This window comes from Oncorhynchus keta, chromosome 2 (assembly GCF_023373465.1).
Source record: "Oncorhynchus keta strain PuntledgeMale-10-30-2019 chromosome 2, Oket_V2, whole genome shotgun sequence".
NCBI classification, from domain to species: Eukaryota; Metazoa; Chordata; class Actinopteri; order Salmoniformes; family Salmonidae; genus Oncorhynchus; species Oncorhynchus keta.
Window position 1 is genome coordinate 34,742,230 of NC_068422.1, and position 16,133 is coordinate 34,758,362.

A 16,133-nucleotide genomic window follows, 5' to 3' on the forward strand; every position below is an offset into this window, starting at 1 on the left:
CCATTTCAAGGGTGGATAGCGTTTATTTGTATGAAGGGCCCAGCAAATACCTCTCAAATGGGTCAGCTATTTGCACAAATTAGGTTAACTATACATTTAACGTTCCACTCTTCAGTCTTTCTGCTACTGTGCCCTTTTCAAGTAATGCATACATTTAGCATTGTGATCAGTTTCATTACATATTACACTGATTAGCAGGAAGGTCAGATACATATGTAGTGCTATAACCCAAATCAAATAGGATGTCATTTTGGGAATGTCATCAAAAACAGTCACATGTGCCATGTACACGTGAGAGTATACAATGCCTATAGAAAGTCTACAGTCCCTTTGGATTTCTTCACATTTTATTGTGTTACAAAGCGGGATTCAAATTGATTTAGTAATTTGTTGTCAACCATCTACACAAAATACTTGAATGTCAAAGTGGATGAAAAATTCTCACATTTTTAAAAGATTAAAGAAAAATAAAACCCTAATACGCCTTGATTAGGTAAGTCTTCACCCCCGAGTCAATAAATGTTAGAATCACCGTTGCCAGCGAATATAGCTGTGATTCTTCATGGGTAAGTCTCACAAGAGCTTTACACACCTGCATTGTGCAATATTTACCTTTTTTTTTAAATCTTCAAGCTGTTAAGATATTGGGGATCATGGCTAGATAGACATTTTCAAGTCTTGCCATAGATTTTCAAGCGGATTTAAGTCAAAACTGTAGCTTGGCCACTCAGGAACATTCACCGTCTTCTTGGTAAGCAACTCCAGTATAGATTTTGCTTTGTGTTGTAGGTTATTGTCCAGTGTCTGGTGAAAAGCAGACTGAAACAGGTTCCCCCCTAGGATTTTGTCAGTGCTAAACCATCCTGTTTCTTTCATCTTAAACTCCAGTCTTTGCAGATGTCAAGAATACTCATACCTAGGGCTGTTGTGGTGACCGTATTACCGCCACACCGGCGGTCACGAGTCATGAAGGCAGTCAAATTCCATGTGACCAAACATGATAACTCACTGGTACTCAGCACTCTGTCATCCCTCTAAATGAACTAGTGCAGCCCACAGCCATTTGGCATAGCCAGATCAGGACCGAACATAAGGACAATTCAGAGTATGCTATTCTGTTCTTCTGAAATAGACTACATTGTCTTCATATCATGCTTCTTTAGACCTGTCGAAAATAAAGAATGGATTTATTGTGAAGGTGTAGGCTATATTACATGGATTTATTAGACTTTAAAAAAAATGTGCATCTGCATCAGTGGCTTGTAGGCTGTGTGTGGAAGCCAGAAGATGCTAAATGTGTTTATGTTAATTAACGGTCAATTCCCGTGAGATCGACAGCTATTTGCTTGACAATCACCGACTGATTAAATGTCATGACCGCCACAGCCCTACCTCATACCATGATGCAGCCACCACCATGCTTCAAAATAAGGAGGCAGTTACTCTGTGATGTGTTGTGTTTGACTGAAACATAAAGTCGTGTTTTTTTGCCGTTTTATTTTAGTGCCTTGTTGCATGTTTTGGAATATTTGTATTCTTCTTTTCACTCTGTCATGTAGGTCATTAAGGTAAAGTCACTACAATGTTGTTGCTCCATCCTCAGTTTACTCCCATCACAGCCATTGAACTCTGCCATAGCGGTTTAAAAAATTGCCTCGGGTGACATCCCTAAGCAGTTTTGTTCCTGTCCTGCAACTCAATTCAGAAGGACAACTGCATCATTGATGTGCCTGGGTGGTTTCAATACGTCATCCACAGCATAATGATTAATTTGACCATGCTTGAAGAGATATTTAAATGTCTGATTTGTTATTGTTACCCATCACTGCCCTTCTTTATGAGGCTTATAAAAATCTCCCTGGTCTTTGTAGTTGAATCTGTGCTTGAAATTCAATACTTGACTGAGGGACCTTACAGATGTTGTATGGGGCACAGAGGAAGGGGTAGTCATTCAAAATCATGTAAAACACTATTATTTCACACAGTGAGTCCATATAACTTATTTGTATTTATTGTGGATCTCCAATAGCTGCTGCAGCTACTCTTCCTTGCTTTGGGATTTATTAAGCAACATGTTACTTCTGAACTAATTTAGGCTTGCCTAAACAACTACATTTTAGTTATTTAATTTGTTATTCATTTGAAAAAGTTTGTAGAATTTTCTTCTCACTTTGACATCATGGAGTATTTTGTGAAGAAAAAATGAGAGAGAAAAAAATGACAATGGAATCTATTTCAATCCCACTTCGTAATGCAACGAAAAGGTTCAAGGGGGTGTAGACTTTCTGTCGAGTTTTCTATGTGTGTGTGAGGCACGGTGGCAATCAACATGGATGGAGTGGACTGTCTTCCTGTATCACTGTTGATTCAGCTGTGTGTGTGTGTGTATGTGTGTGTGTGTGTGTGATGGACAGAGGGTTTAGGAGTTAAAGGGATGGGGTGGGTGTTCTCCTGTTTCAGTTGAGAGTCTTAGTTAGTGATCCATCCACTGTTTTCTTCCCATGAGACTGATCGCATGAATTTAACATGTGCCAACAATCCATGCGCTAACTCTCACGAGCTCCATTATGTTTGGGGAGAAGACCTTAACCTTAAGGTGTTCAACTAATATGTGCATAGTTCAAAAGATTATCCCAAATTAGGAGCAACTGCACAATATCTGCTACTTTTTAAAACATAAAAAGTTTTCAAGTACTTACAGAGGAACCAACCAATTTAGAGGGCTATTGGTTTGCTGTAATGGACACCTCGCAAAGTCAGCAACTTCACTTAAATAATCATACAATTAATTCCTTCATTGCGATGTGATGACTCATTTTCACCCTTTCACTTACTTCCTCTACCTTGTTAACCCTCTATTCTCTACCAAAATAATCAAAAGACGTTCCTTTCTCACCCAATAGACAGCATAAAACTACAGGACGGTGTTGTACTTCTAAAATAATGAAGTAGAATCCTTCTGGCCTCCGATCAGAGTGCATCAGTGCTCGTATATCAAGCTGGCGTTGTTTACAGAACCACAGCTGAGGGATGAGGGAGGGAGGGAGGGACTGGCTCAGCACTCAAATACATTTGCCTGAAGCCTCCACTAAAGCTCTGTGGTCCATAGTCTACCAGTCCAACTCTTCACAGTCTAATAGCCCACCAATCCAACACGCCAAAAAGGTTTAATGGTCCACGATCTACCAGTCAAACTATTCACCGTCCAAACATCGTATGGTCCAACAGCCTGTCGAAATGTTCAATGGTCCATGGTCTTTGAGTTAAATTGTCAAGTAGTTTTCACAATACATAATAGCCTACACAAAGTTTGTTGTCCAACAGTCAAATACACCAACAGGTCCATGTCACAATACATTACAAATGGTTTAATACACTGATCTGAGTGGGAAACAATGCTTGGACCCAGCAGAGGGAGAGAGAAAATGGGGATGGATGTGGTTGGGTCTGAGAGCTGGCCTGAACGGAAGACAAACAGACAATGAGTAAGAGAGTGATCTACCACAGGGAAATGCCTGCAAGAGTGTTTTGTTTTTCTCTTACTGACCTCACAAAAACTTGCAGTTTATTTCCAAGGAATTGCTGGGACGCCAACCCTCACTATAAAACTGTATGTGCAGGTGTGTGTGTGGAGGGGGAATCGTTGTGTGCATTGTGTGTGATATATGAGGGACTGCATACGTGTGTGTGGTACATGGGTGTGTTTGAGGGAAGGAAATGGTGTAAGTAAGACTTCCCATTTTCATCGACTTCAACATAGTCCAAACACCCCATACATTTTATTTAGAATAAACCGTTCCAGATGTCTACCATGTTTATTTTTCTGACATTAATTGGGTCTGTGTGGTGGTCATGCTATCGCAGGGAAATTCCAGACCCATTTGAACGGAAATTCTTCAATAAAAACTTCACAGTCTGTTATTGTCCTTTTCCGATCGCCAAACATAACTACAGTTAATGTACAATTATTGACCTTTTAAACTTCTGACCAGCATAGATTGGAATGGAACATTGGCATAGTACTGATTGCATGTGAAGACAGGGCAGTGGCTTTGGAAAAGCATAATTGGCAAGCCAAGGCACCACCTACAATTATGTCAGATAAGTTTAATTGAATAAGCTACATACAGTGCATTTGGAAAGTATTCAGACCCCTTGACTTTTCTCACATTTTGTTACCTTACAGCCTTTGTCTGAAATTGATTAAATAATTTCTCTCCTCAATCTACACACAATAGCCCATAATGAAAAACAGGTGTGTAGAAATGTTTGCAAATGTATAATGAAAAACCCCAACTTAAATATCACATATACATAAGTATTCAGACCCAGTTTGGATGGGAAGCGTTGCTGCACAGCTATTTCCAGGTCTCTCCAGAGATGCTTGATAGGGTTCAAGTCGGGGCTCTCGCTGGACCACTAAAGGACATTCAGAGACTTGTCCCGAAGCCACTCCTGCATTGTCAGTTTGGCCAGCAATAGGAAGAATACTGATGGTTCCAAATGTCTTCCATTTAAGAATAATGGAGGCCACTGTGTTCTTTGGGACGTTCAATACTACAGAAATGTTTTGGTACCCTTCCCCAGATCTGTGCCTTGACAAAATCCAGTCTCGGAGCTCTACGCACAAATCCTCCAACCTCATGGCTTGGTTTTTGCTCTGACATGCACTGTCAACTGTGGGACCGGTGTGTGCGCCTTTCCAAATCATGTCCAATCAATTGAATTTATCACTGGTAGACTTCAATCAAGTTGTAGAAACATCAAGGATGATCAATAGAAACAGGATGCACCTGAGCTCAATTTATAGTTTCATAGCAAAGCGTCTGAATATTTGTAATACACTTGCACATTTCAAAAAACCTGTTTTTTGCTTCGTCATTATGGGTTATTGTGTTTATATTGCTGAGGATTTGTACTTATTTAATCCATTTTAGAATAAGGCTGTAACATAACAAAATGTGAAAAAGGTCAAGGGGGCTGAACACTTTCAGAAGGCACTGTTTTTAGAGATAAAACACATGTCTAGCATATATGGTTAAAAAAATAATGGGATGGCGCCCGGTTTGCATTTCATAGACATTAAATGGCTGTAGGGACAGTTAAATTAAATGACATAGCAGTAGGCAATTTAACTTCCCTCAAAACCAGAGATGGAAAATAAACAAATAAGAATGCTAAAATAAACCCATGTCCATCACTTATTTAATTAAAAAGTATATTAACATACTATGGAGGGAGTTCAAACACTTCAGGAAACAGCACTTTAAACAGGAGCAGTATCTTCAAACACTTTTCCATTTTCTCTCAGGTAATTACTTGGATGCCTATGCAGTAACATAGAGCAGACTAGTACAAACTCAACTGAGTCTTAGGATTTTTTTTATTTTTATATTTGATGGTAACAAAATATGACAACAAAGCGGATGCATATGTGTATGAATGCGTTGGATCCATCTCTGTCTGTACATGCTCTGTGTGTGGAGAGTAGTCCAAAATTGGCCTATCAAATGTGCAGCCTCAACCTGTCAAGCACACGCCTGACTTGTGCAAGGCACACAATAGATTCAAGTCAAAATTATACTAACGTATCTACAATCAGGACCCTATTAAATGAACACCGGACACTTTCATCACCCGAAGGAAAGTGCTCTTCTCTGGACTTGAACGCAATCCAAACATGATCCAATAATACATATTAGAGATTTACCTTCTGAAAGAAATCCTCGCCACCATTGACTCGTCCCCCAGCGGCCGCTGTAGAGGAGAGGAAAAAGAAACAATTGATGAAAGCATTAACTGTTAAATATACAATACTGTATAACATTCACAGAGCCAAATCACGCTTTGGTTATCCAATGTCCTGGAAATGTGAGGATACTATGACTAAATCCAAAAATCTGCTTTTCAGTGGATCTCCATTCCTTGGGTATTGTCATTGGCACATCAGTATATACAATTTTGGGATTTAGATAGACGTCAAACTCATTCTTAATAATCTTATAATTAGATACAGCTTCCTTTTAACAAATTGCTGAACTTTGTATAAAAAAGGTCTCAGTGCTATACTACCATTATGGGTGATCCATCTTTTTGGGATATTCACACTTTTGGACAGACAATGTCTCCTCCTGTATGGTGCCGTGAGGCTGGCATGAGGAATGTTAGCTACCAGAGAACTGACTGACAGATACCTGGCAGAGAACACAATTGTGTAAAAATATCCATGAGTATAAGAAACATTATTTGAAAGACTTGAAAATATACTAAAGACCTCGGCTTCTGGTACTATATAATATGGGCAAGGAACAGTCTCCCAACCACAGTGAATATACAATAATTTGTTTCTGATACAGATCATTCTGCAAGTCCTTTTGTCTGGCCTGTGGCTTTTCTGTTGATGTAAAATACATAGTTGTTCTCCGCAGAGCATTTATCCGTCATTTGAGGTGGTTCCTGTATTCACTTGATGGATTTACCACATTTTCAGCGGAGCTGGGTCAGGGTCACCACAGAACTGGTGTACAGTGATAAATAATGGCCTTGATGTAATGACAAGAATTAATGTTATGATCAACTTAACCCAATGTTCTGATTAGTATCACCTCTGGATAGCAATGCATTTTCTTCAGAAAAATGACAGAAAATGTCAATCAAAATTATTAACTGGCTATAATTGGTCCATGGAAACACACAGTATGTACCTTGGCAAAATACTGTAGGACAATGTCATATGTAGGGTTGCAAAAAATATACAGGTATACATATAAAAATCCATCCACTATCCCAAAATGTACAGGGTTTACAAAAAACCCAGTTGGAATATTCACACAATAAGCAAAATATCCAGAATACTCCAACCAGGATTTCTTTAAAAACTGGATTTTTCTGAAAGTTTCCAGAATTGTGCAACCCTAGTCATACATCACCATGATTTTCTATTGAAATACAGCACGTTTGCTTTCTTGATATCAACATGTAAATAATGTTGTGGAGGGTTTGACAACTTGAGTATCAATATATCTGATCCTGAGATTTATCCAAGTTGCTTCCCCACTCTGAAACCTGTCCAGTTTCATTAGATTTAAAAAGGTACCTTCTTAATTATCCGTCACCATGTGATCCATAAGGAGTGGTGAAATGCAATACTAGTGGCTTGACATTTGAAAGAAAACAAATATTTCATTGTTCATTCTCAATATAACATTTCCTCAGTAAGAATCTTTTTAGGAATAAGATAAATGACCCCAACAGGTGTTTTATTTTGTGTCCTCACAAACTGGCCCTTGGTGATGGAGTAATACCTTCATAAAGTACATTGCACACATGCTTGTACTTACTCCCCCGCAAAAACACCTCTGCAGCTATTTCACACGAGGGCCTGCTTCATTCAGAACAATGTAGCCCATAGATTTCACATGAAATACTATTCACAGTCCCCGATTAGTCTGAAAGCGGCAGCTTTCTTACAGGGAACATTATTTAAACAATTACCAATGGTTATAAGAGTTTGATATTTTAACAGAAGCAACAAAATGGCCTATGTGGCATCGATTCCAGTCAGAAACAGTTATTCTAGTGTCAAAAATGACTAGAAAGTGTAAATTGGATAATTTTGGTCATAAAGTCAGTCTCGTCTAAAACAGAGTTTGAAACATCCGTGCGTCTCAAGGGTAAATGAAGGTTGGGTTTTGATTTGACAATGTCCATTTGCCCACTAACATGGGTGAACAGCTGCGGTGATTGCACTCTATCCAAAAGTATATACAGTGAGACAGACCTGCCCAGCAGCTCCAACTTTGTTTACACAAGACATGTCACATTTTATTTCACTTGAGAAATACTGCGCCAATCACAGATGTAAAATTGCGCAACTGAAACATCCTCGGCAAAAAAAGTCAAAATGAAATACAGATTTCTTGAGTCATATTAGATTCATTCTGGGGATTTTGAGGAAGTGAAATAGGCTTCCGCGTCTGGTGTCTCATCATTAAACAAAAACGCAAAATCGGTCAGAAACACACCTCCAAGACTGGAATCTCATTTTCCTAATGTCCAACAGACAAACACATGCCAAATCGGTATGTTCAATGGCTTTAAGGAATTGCTGTGTTAAAAAAATAAAAAAAAAAGTGTCTAACTGCAGGGAGCCTGGCTAATATAACCCGTAAGACATGTCAGCGCTGCCAGTATGCTGTGTTTGAATAATAGGTTCAAATCCTCAAATTGGAATTGAAAAAAGAGGCGCAGGTTGGGGTCAGCATGCCCTGTGGGAGTTGTTGGTCATTATAGATGAGGAGTGTGGTGAATCACACAGTTGAGAGGAGGTGGGAGTATTAGAATTGGAGGTCAAATGGATGAGGTAGATGGTACAGCCTATTAGGGCCACACTAGGAGATGGGATGATACTGGCCTAGCATGTCTGACTTTGGCAAAGATTAAGACTCTGGTAGGGGGTGGGCCAGCATTATTGGAAACATACAGTATCAAATTACAGAATAACACCAACAGAAAGGAATACTGTTCAGTAAAAACAATACACACTCTGATTCATCAAAATACTAACATTGTCTTAGTTCTGTAGGTTATGAGACAATGGAGACATAGCAGCAGGTGTACTGTAGCTTAGCATTTTCAGGTTTAGCCAGCAGTTCTTAAAAGACACACAGAAAACTAGACAGAAATAAACCACACAAAACTCCGCTCTGTAAGGCTCTCAAGCAGAAAATGTGTTGATCAAATCTCAATGTCCACAACATGACATTATTATTCAAGTGGTAGAATGAGAATTTAAACAGGGGTCAAAAACCAGGCCCTGGAAGGAAAGCCACTAAATCTGTGACTGTAAATTATTTAAGGTAATTTCCATGTAAAAGGACCCATGAGCACCAACATAAAGTTCATAAGAGATTGGGTGTCAAATGAAAGCCTTTTTTTGTAGTGCTGAGCGATTAACCGAGAATCCTGTTATGTTTCATTTTTAAACAACTAAGTACAGTTATTAGAATTGTATTTTCTTTTTCTGAGAGCTCAATGCGCACATTGCACAGTTTCTCTAGAAATGAATCAGATCCAGCCTGAACTGTGCAATGTAGTAGGGAGTTTCTAACAGGCCAATTCTACATAGTTTAGCACATAAAACGTGGTAATTAACTAATGTGACGATAATCCATTGCGTATCTACTTGTCCGGTCTGTGTTCCCTTTAAGCCTGCTACAGAAAAGACAGAATAATGACCAATAATTAGGTGATATAGAAAGCAGCTGTTGCTCCGGGAAGTATCTCTACCTGAAAATACATGACCTAAGTGATTGATAGTTGGTATTCAGCAGTCATAAAAGTATGCCTTATTTACATTGAAGAACTACAAAAGTGATTGTCAGACAGCATAGGCAGCAGCTCTATAGATAGATGACTTGAAATTAAATAAAACAAATGTACACAACTAAAATCTTTTATAAGAGTTAAGTAATGTGAATAAATTATAGTTACATGTAAGCAGTAATGGGCAGACACTACCATCAAGGAACTTTTATTAATTGTTTTATTCTGTGTTGTTACAGCGTTCAACCCACATAACTCATAGTACATTTAATGTTTAAAAAACAATGACACCAAAAAAACTTTTATTTTATTTTTTATAATCTAACCGAAACATCCTCAAAAAGCAGTAATCGCTCAGCACTATTTTCGATCAATTCAACCATTTTCCATCCTAAAAATGTGGAATAAGCAAAGGCTTTGATTACTTGTCATACAGATGGAAAAGGGGTCTTAAAAAACATCTACCAGAAAAAGTTAAGGTATTACAAATACACCAAAAAACAATAATGTTGAAGAACCCTGCCAACTAATATCCAATGTACTTATATTTAGTTTAGTCAAATTCGTTCTGCTTTCTGTAAGTTTAAGAAACATTGCCGTGTGCCTTGAAATTCCATTACCAAAAACACACATAGCTTAAAAATATTTTCAATAAGGAGAATAATTAAAGTGCACAGAAGTAACAAGGTAGACCTATCAATTAGGTATAGTATTTTTTTACAGATACATTTTGTTTATGAATTAGTAAGTGATTAAAACTCAATTCTGTTACCAAATCGATAACACATTTTCAGACAAATTGGTAATGCAATTTCTGCAATCAAATTGGATACAAAGGGAATTCATAGTAGTCACAAACCAAACTCGGCTAGCTGAAAAACGAGAATAAAATAGGCAATAGAACTGTTTGTCCATTATGAGATGCCATAGCCAGTATACTATTCCTCAAAATAGAATGAATCTAAGATAATGTCAAAATTTGACAGAGTTTTTGCGGTGGAGACCTTAGTAGCGCAATTTTACAATCAAACTAAGATGTTTGGTGCAGTATTTCTCAAAGAGAAAATGTGCATGACAACAAGTAATCTCTCCTTGAATGACGAAGACTTTGAAGAATTCCTACTGTTGACCAATTACAGATGAAGGGGTGTAGACTACAGCTCCGAAACTTCAGCTTGCCTCAAGAAAACACTTAATGTGCCCATACAGTTGAAAAACCTCTTACCGAAGAGTGTGCAAAGCTGTCATCAAGGCAAAGGGTGGCTATTTGAAGAATCTCAAAAATATTTTATTTGTTTAACACTTTTTTGGTTACTACATGATTCCATATGTGTTATTTCATAGTTTTGATGTCTTCACTATTATTCTACAAAAATAGTACAAATAAAGAAAACCCCTTAAATTAGGTGTTCTACTCATTCAAGGGTTTTGACCAGTAGTGTACATTTACTGTACTGAACTCTACTTACTGTGTCCTACTTTGATGTCCATACTTGTAAAACAGACTTCTATGACTGGTTTTTGATTTTGTCCAATCCACACCAACCATAATAGCCATTATGTAGAATAATACCCCCAAATGCAAACGAGGATATTGCATACTTTTAGCTTTGTGTACTTACTTAAGATATGTCACCATGAAGAGAATGGCATTCTTATCCATAATTATGCATTTCTGTACAGATCAGGGACCCATGATCAAATCCCATTACCGGATGTAAATCCGCTTCACTTACTGTAGTTCAATACCCAAAAGTTAGTTCATAGCTGACACCCCATTCTTTTGTATTTTAGCCTCTTTTTTCTCCCCACTTCATCGCTGCAACTCCCCAACGGGCTGGGGAGGCAATGGTCGGGTCATGATTCCGTCAAAACATGACCCACCAAACCACGCATCAACACCGGTCCGCTTAACCTGGAAGCCAGTAGCACCTGTGTCGGAGGAAACACTGTTCACCTGACAACCAAGGTCAGCCTGCAGGCGCCTGGCCCGCCACAAAAAGTCGCTAGAGTGCCGAACCCGGGACTGCTGCGCCACTCTTGAGGCTGATATATTTTAATGTTAACTCGGAGCAGATATTTAAGAGTTTTTGGAAAACATGGTCACATAAAAAAAATAACTGAGGCAGATATTGTCAAAAATTCTGTTACCAAACTTTGCATCTGCACAGTTCTTCCAGTAAAAACAGGTTTGTAAAATGTCCAGTGTAAATAGTTAGTCCTTGTGCATAGTTGTTAGGTATGTTAAACTTCTAAATAAATGGTTTCCGTTTCTGAAAAATCGGAGTTTCAGCGCAATTCTGTTACCGTGGGATTGCCCTTAAACAAAAGCACATTCATCTAAGAATGTTCATCCCCCGGCGGACCCCAATTAAAAACAGTCTGAAATAAAACGTGAACTAGATCGAATGATTAAAGTACTAATGACAAACATCCGTAATGCACAAGAAGGACCATCAGACCAAAATACTCCAAGTCCAACTATAAATGCCTTTGAATCTCCTACACCGTAAATCCACTAGATCAACAGGCCTGTCACCATGTTTGAAGTTATTGGCCATTCAAATGTACTCCATCCTTCTATTATGAAAAAGTGGGGAAAAAAAGAAAAAGAAATTCTCTGGCATATGATGCAAGACTGTCGTAAAACAGTGTGCAACAACAGTGTTTTCTAAAGATGCTGGCAGGCAAATATAAACAGATTATGATGATTTGAGATAAAAGGCTTAATAATCACACACGTGGGTATGTGTTGCACTTCATCAACTCAGCCTCAGCGGAGGAATACAAATAATGTGTTTTCTAAAATTCCTTATTCCGTAGACTTATTCCGTATATACGGGTTGAAAATGGCAGATTTAGGTAGGCTTGGGCAGTGTACAATATATACCACCGACCGGGGTATTTGGAAATAGCCACAGGATGGTTTTTCAATACCATCAATATCATTTAAACTATTCATTTGAAGTTTTTCAATACATTTTCATATTTGTAGCAATTTTTAAAAAGTAAATACCTGCAGTCAACATTTTCAATACATTAGGAGATAAAGCACATCACGTTCTTTATGTCAGCTGTCACATGACTTTACATTATGAAGCTTACATAGTTCTCCAGACCAGTTGAGCCAGTCATGTATCTGTTTGTGAATAGCACAACGGGAGACAATGGGAGCAGGTGAGTCCAGCTGTGTATTGACAGGGGTTGCGTTTTATATTGAAAGTCAGTATTGTTACACTTCAATAGAGTGATCAGGGACAAGCAACTGTAGTTTTCATTCACAGAAAATACATTAGTGCAAGACATTCGGCAGAAAATAGCTTAATTTTAAATCAGACGACAACATAAGTGCTGCGCTATTTCGCTGGCAGCCACACAAGTATATGAGCTTACAATGAAAAAGCAAGGTGTTTTTTTGCAAAAACGATGCATGGTCATCATATTTCTAACATTTAGGTCTATTATATTGTTTCTTGTTCATTCACTTTCAAATGTCCAAACTCACCAAAAATGACATTCGGTTGCTCCTACCTATATACACTGTATGTATAACTTGATGAGCTGGATTGCCTGTCTTTGCAATTAGTTTATTTTCATTTCTGCTGGTTGGCATATTTCACATGTGCTAATTTTGTTAGCATTCTGCTAATAGATGCCCAAATTGATTTTTTTTGGTGTTTTGTTTTGCGCCACCTTGTGTGCAAGGCCGGTAATAATGTGAATCCCGGTGTGAGATCAAGTATGACAATATGAAAATCTGGATACCGCCCAACCCTACTAATAAGTGCCTAATTTGGAATGCACTGGCTACTGCAACATGCTACAAATGATGTCAGAGTGCAGGCTCTGCACTTCACAGTGCTGTATGGGTCTTGACTGACAGCCATGCTGAACTTGAGCACCGCACTCAACAAGAAGCTGCACACATCCCACCTGCAAAATTGGGCAACTTTTGCAATTTTTTTGTTGTCTGAGTGAGGAACTGCTGTAAATTAAGAGGACTCTATGTACGTTCAAAAAATACAGTTGAAGTTGGAAGTTTACACACACCTTAGCCAAATACATTTTAACACAGTTTTTCACAATTCCTGACATTTAATCCTAGTAGAAATTCCATCTTAGGTCAGTTAGGATCACCACTTTATTTTAAGAATGTGAAATGTCAGAATAATAGTAGAGAATTAGTTATTTCAGCTTTTATTTCTTTCATCACATTCCCAGTGGGAGAAAAAAAGTTTACATACACTCAATAAGTATTTGGTAGCATTGTCTTTAAATTGTTTGACTTAGGTCAAACTTTTCCAAGTAGCCTTCCACAAGCTTCCCACAATAATTTGGGTGAATTTTGGCCCATTCCTCCCAACAGAGCTGGTGTAACTGAGTCAGGTTTGGAGGCCTCCTTGCTCGCACACGCCTTTTCAATTCTGCCCACAAATTGTCTATGGGATTGAGGAGAGGGCTTTGTGATGGCCACTCCAATACCTTGACTTTGTTGTCCTTAAGCCATTTTGCCACAACTTTGGAAGTATGTGTGGGGTCATTGTCCATTTTGAAGACCCATTTGCGACCAAGCTTTACCTTCCTGACTGATGTCTTGTGATGTTGCTTCAATATATCCACACAATGTTCCTCCGTCATGATGCCATCTATTTTGTGAAGTGCACCAGTCTCTCCTACAGCAAAGCACCCCCACAACATGATGCTGCCACCCCCGTGCTTCGCGGTTGGGATGGTGTTCTTCGGCATGCAAGCTTCCACCTTTTTCCTCCAAAGATAACGATGGTCATTATGGCAAAACAGTTCTATTTTTTTTCTTCATCAGACCAGAAGACATTTCTCCAAAAAGTACGATCATTGTCCCCATGTGTAGTTGCAAACCGTAGTCTGGTTTTTTTATGGCGGTATGGAGCAGTGGCTTCTTCCTTGCTAAGCAGCCTTTCAGGTTATGTCGATATAGGACTCGTTTTGGATATAGATACTTTTGTACCAGTTTCCTCCAGAATCTTCACAAGGCCCTTTGCAGTTGTTCTGGGATTGATTTGCACTTCTCGCACCAAAGTATGTTCATCTCTAGGAGACAGAACGAGTCTCCTTCCTGAGCGGTATGACGGCTGCGTGGTCCCATGGTGTTTACACTTGCGTACGATTGTTTGTACAGATGAACATGGTACCTTCAGGCATTTGGAAATTGCTCCAAAAGGATGAACCAGACTTATGGATGTCGACAATTGTTTTCTGAGGTCTTGGCTGATTTCTTTTGATTTTCCCATGATATCAAGCAAAGAGGCACCGAATTTGAAGGTAGGTGTGGAAATACATCCACAGGTACACCTCCAATTGACTCAAATGATGTCAATTAGCCTATCAGAAGCTGCTAAATCCATGAAATATCCATTATTTTCCCAAGCTGTTTAAAAGGCAGTCAACTTAGTGTATGTAAACTTCTGACCCATGAATTGTGATACAGTGAATAATAAGTGAAATAATCAGTTTGTAAACAATTGTTGGAAAAAATACCTTTGTCATACACAAAGTAGATGTCCTAACCGACTTGCCAAAACTATAGTTTGTTAACAAGAAATTTAAGGAGTGTTTGAAAAACGAGTTTTAATGACTCAAACCTAAGTGTATGTAAACTTCCGACTTCAACTGTAGATGTTGAGGACTATAATGAATATCACTTTGTCATACAAGCAAGCCAAGCAAGTCCAAATGTGCGCTTCACATGTCCATATCATAAAACTCATGTCATATAGTGTCAACATTTATGATCACTATGTTTGATCTACAATTACAAGATGACATGGCATCATACCCTGGGTTGTTGCGAACAGAATGAGATTGTTTTGTCTATTGTGAAGAAAATTTGCTGCAATTATGATTGGTTCTCTCTGAATTTCCCTGTGAAATCCAAAAACTGTAAGATCATATTTTATAACTTAGCTTGACATGGCAATAGGACAAGCTTTCGTTTTTGGATTGCGTAAACAACAGTAATTGTGTGATGGCGGGGATGCAGGGTTGTGTTCCAAACAAAACTAAGTGTGCTTGCTTAGTTCCTCAACGACACAGCTAGGAGAGCAAAAAAAAAAAAGCACCTTATAGTTGAAGTCTCTTCCGAGTCATAAAAGTGCATTGAAATTAATTAGGAACGGGCACACATTGGAGGGGTGTTTGGCCACTTGAAGACACCAGTTAGTCATCGCACTCAAACCCCTTGCCATTTTTTGTGTTGTTATGTTGCCCCTACCCCACATTTTTCAGGAATATTCTCATGTTACTGAATGTCTCCAGAGTATCTTCTGATTTCGTTATCAGCAAATGCGGTGAAAAGTACAGTAAGTGTCAAATGCACATAAAATCAACAGTTTGGATTCAGTCTTGTGTCAGGTGAATTGTTGTGTACTCAACTTTGGTCTAATCATTTTACCATAATCTCCAAACTGTTCCCTTTTGCTTGCTACGTTTTTTCTGTATATATCAATGATGTTGCTCTAGCTGCGGGCGATTCCCTGATCCACCTCTACGCAGACGACACCATTCTATATACTTCCGGCCCGTCCTTGGACACTGTGTTATCTAACCTCCAAACGAGCTTCAATGCCATACAACACTCCTTCCGTGGCCTCCAACTGCTCTTAAACACTAGTAAAACCAAATGCATGCTATTCAACCGTTCGCTGCCTGCACCCGCACGCCTGACCAGCATCACCACCCTGGATGGTTCCAACTTTGAATATGTGGACATCTATAAGTACCTAGGTGTCTGGCTAGACTGTAAACTCTCCTTCCAGACTCATATCAAACAT

The 16,133-nt window shown here is 38.7% G+C and overlaps 1 protein-coding gene across 4 annotated transcripts in view; it reads right to left on the reverse strand.

The window, feature by feature from the left end:
• Positions 1-16,133, reverse strand: part of LOC118399703 (protein bicaudal C homolog 1-B-like) — a 71,876-nt gene that overhangs the window by 37,407 nt on the left and 18,336 nt on the right. For all 4 annotated transcript variants that reach the window (XM_035795974.2, XM_052475827.1, XM_035795954.2 and 1 more), the window contains exon 2: positions 5,711-5,757. In XM_035795974.2, coding sequence (XP_035651867.1) covers positions 5,711-5,757 — 47 coding nt within the window. The remainder of the gene's footprint in view (positions 1-5,710; positions 5,758-16,133) is intronic.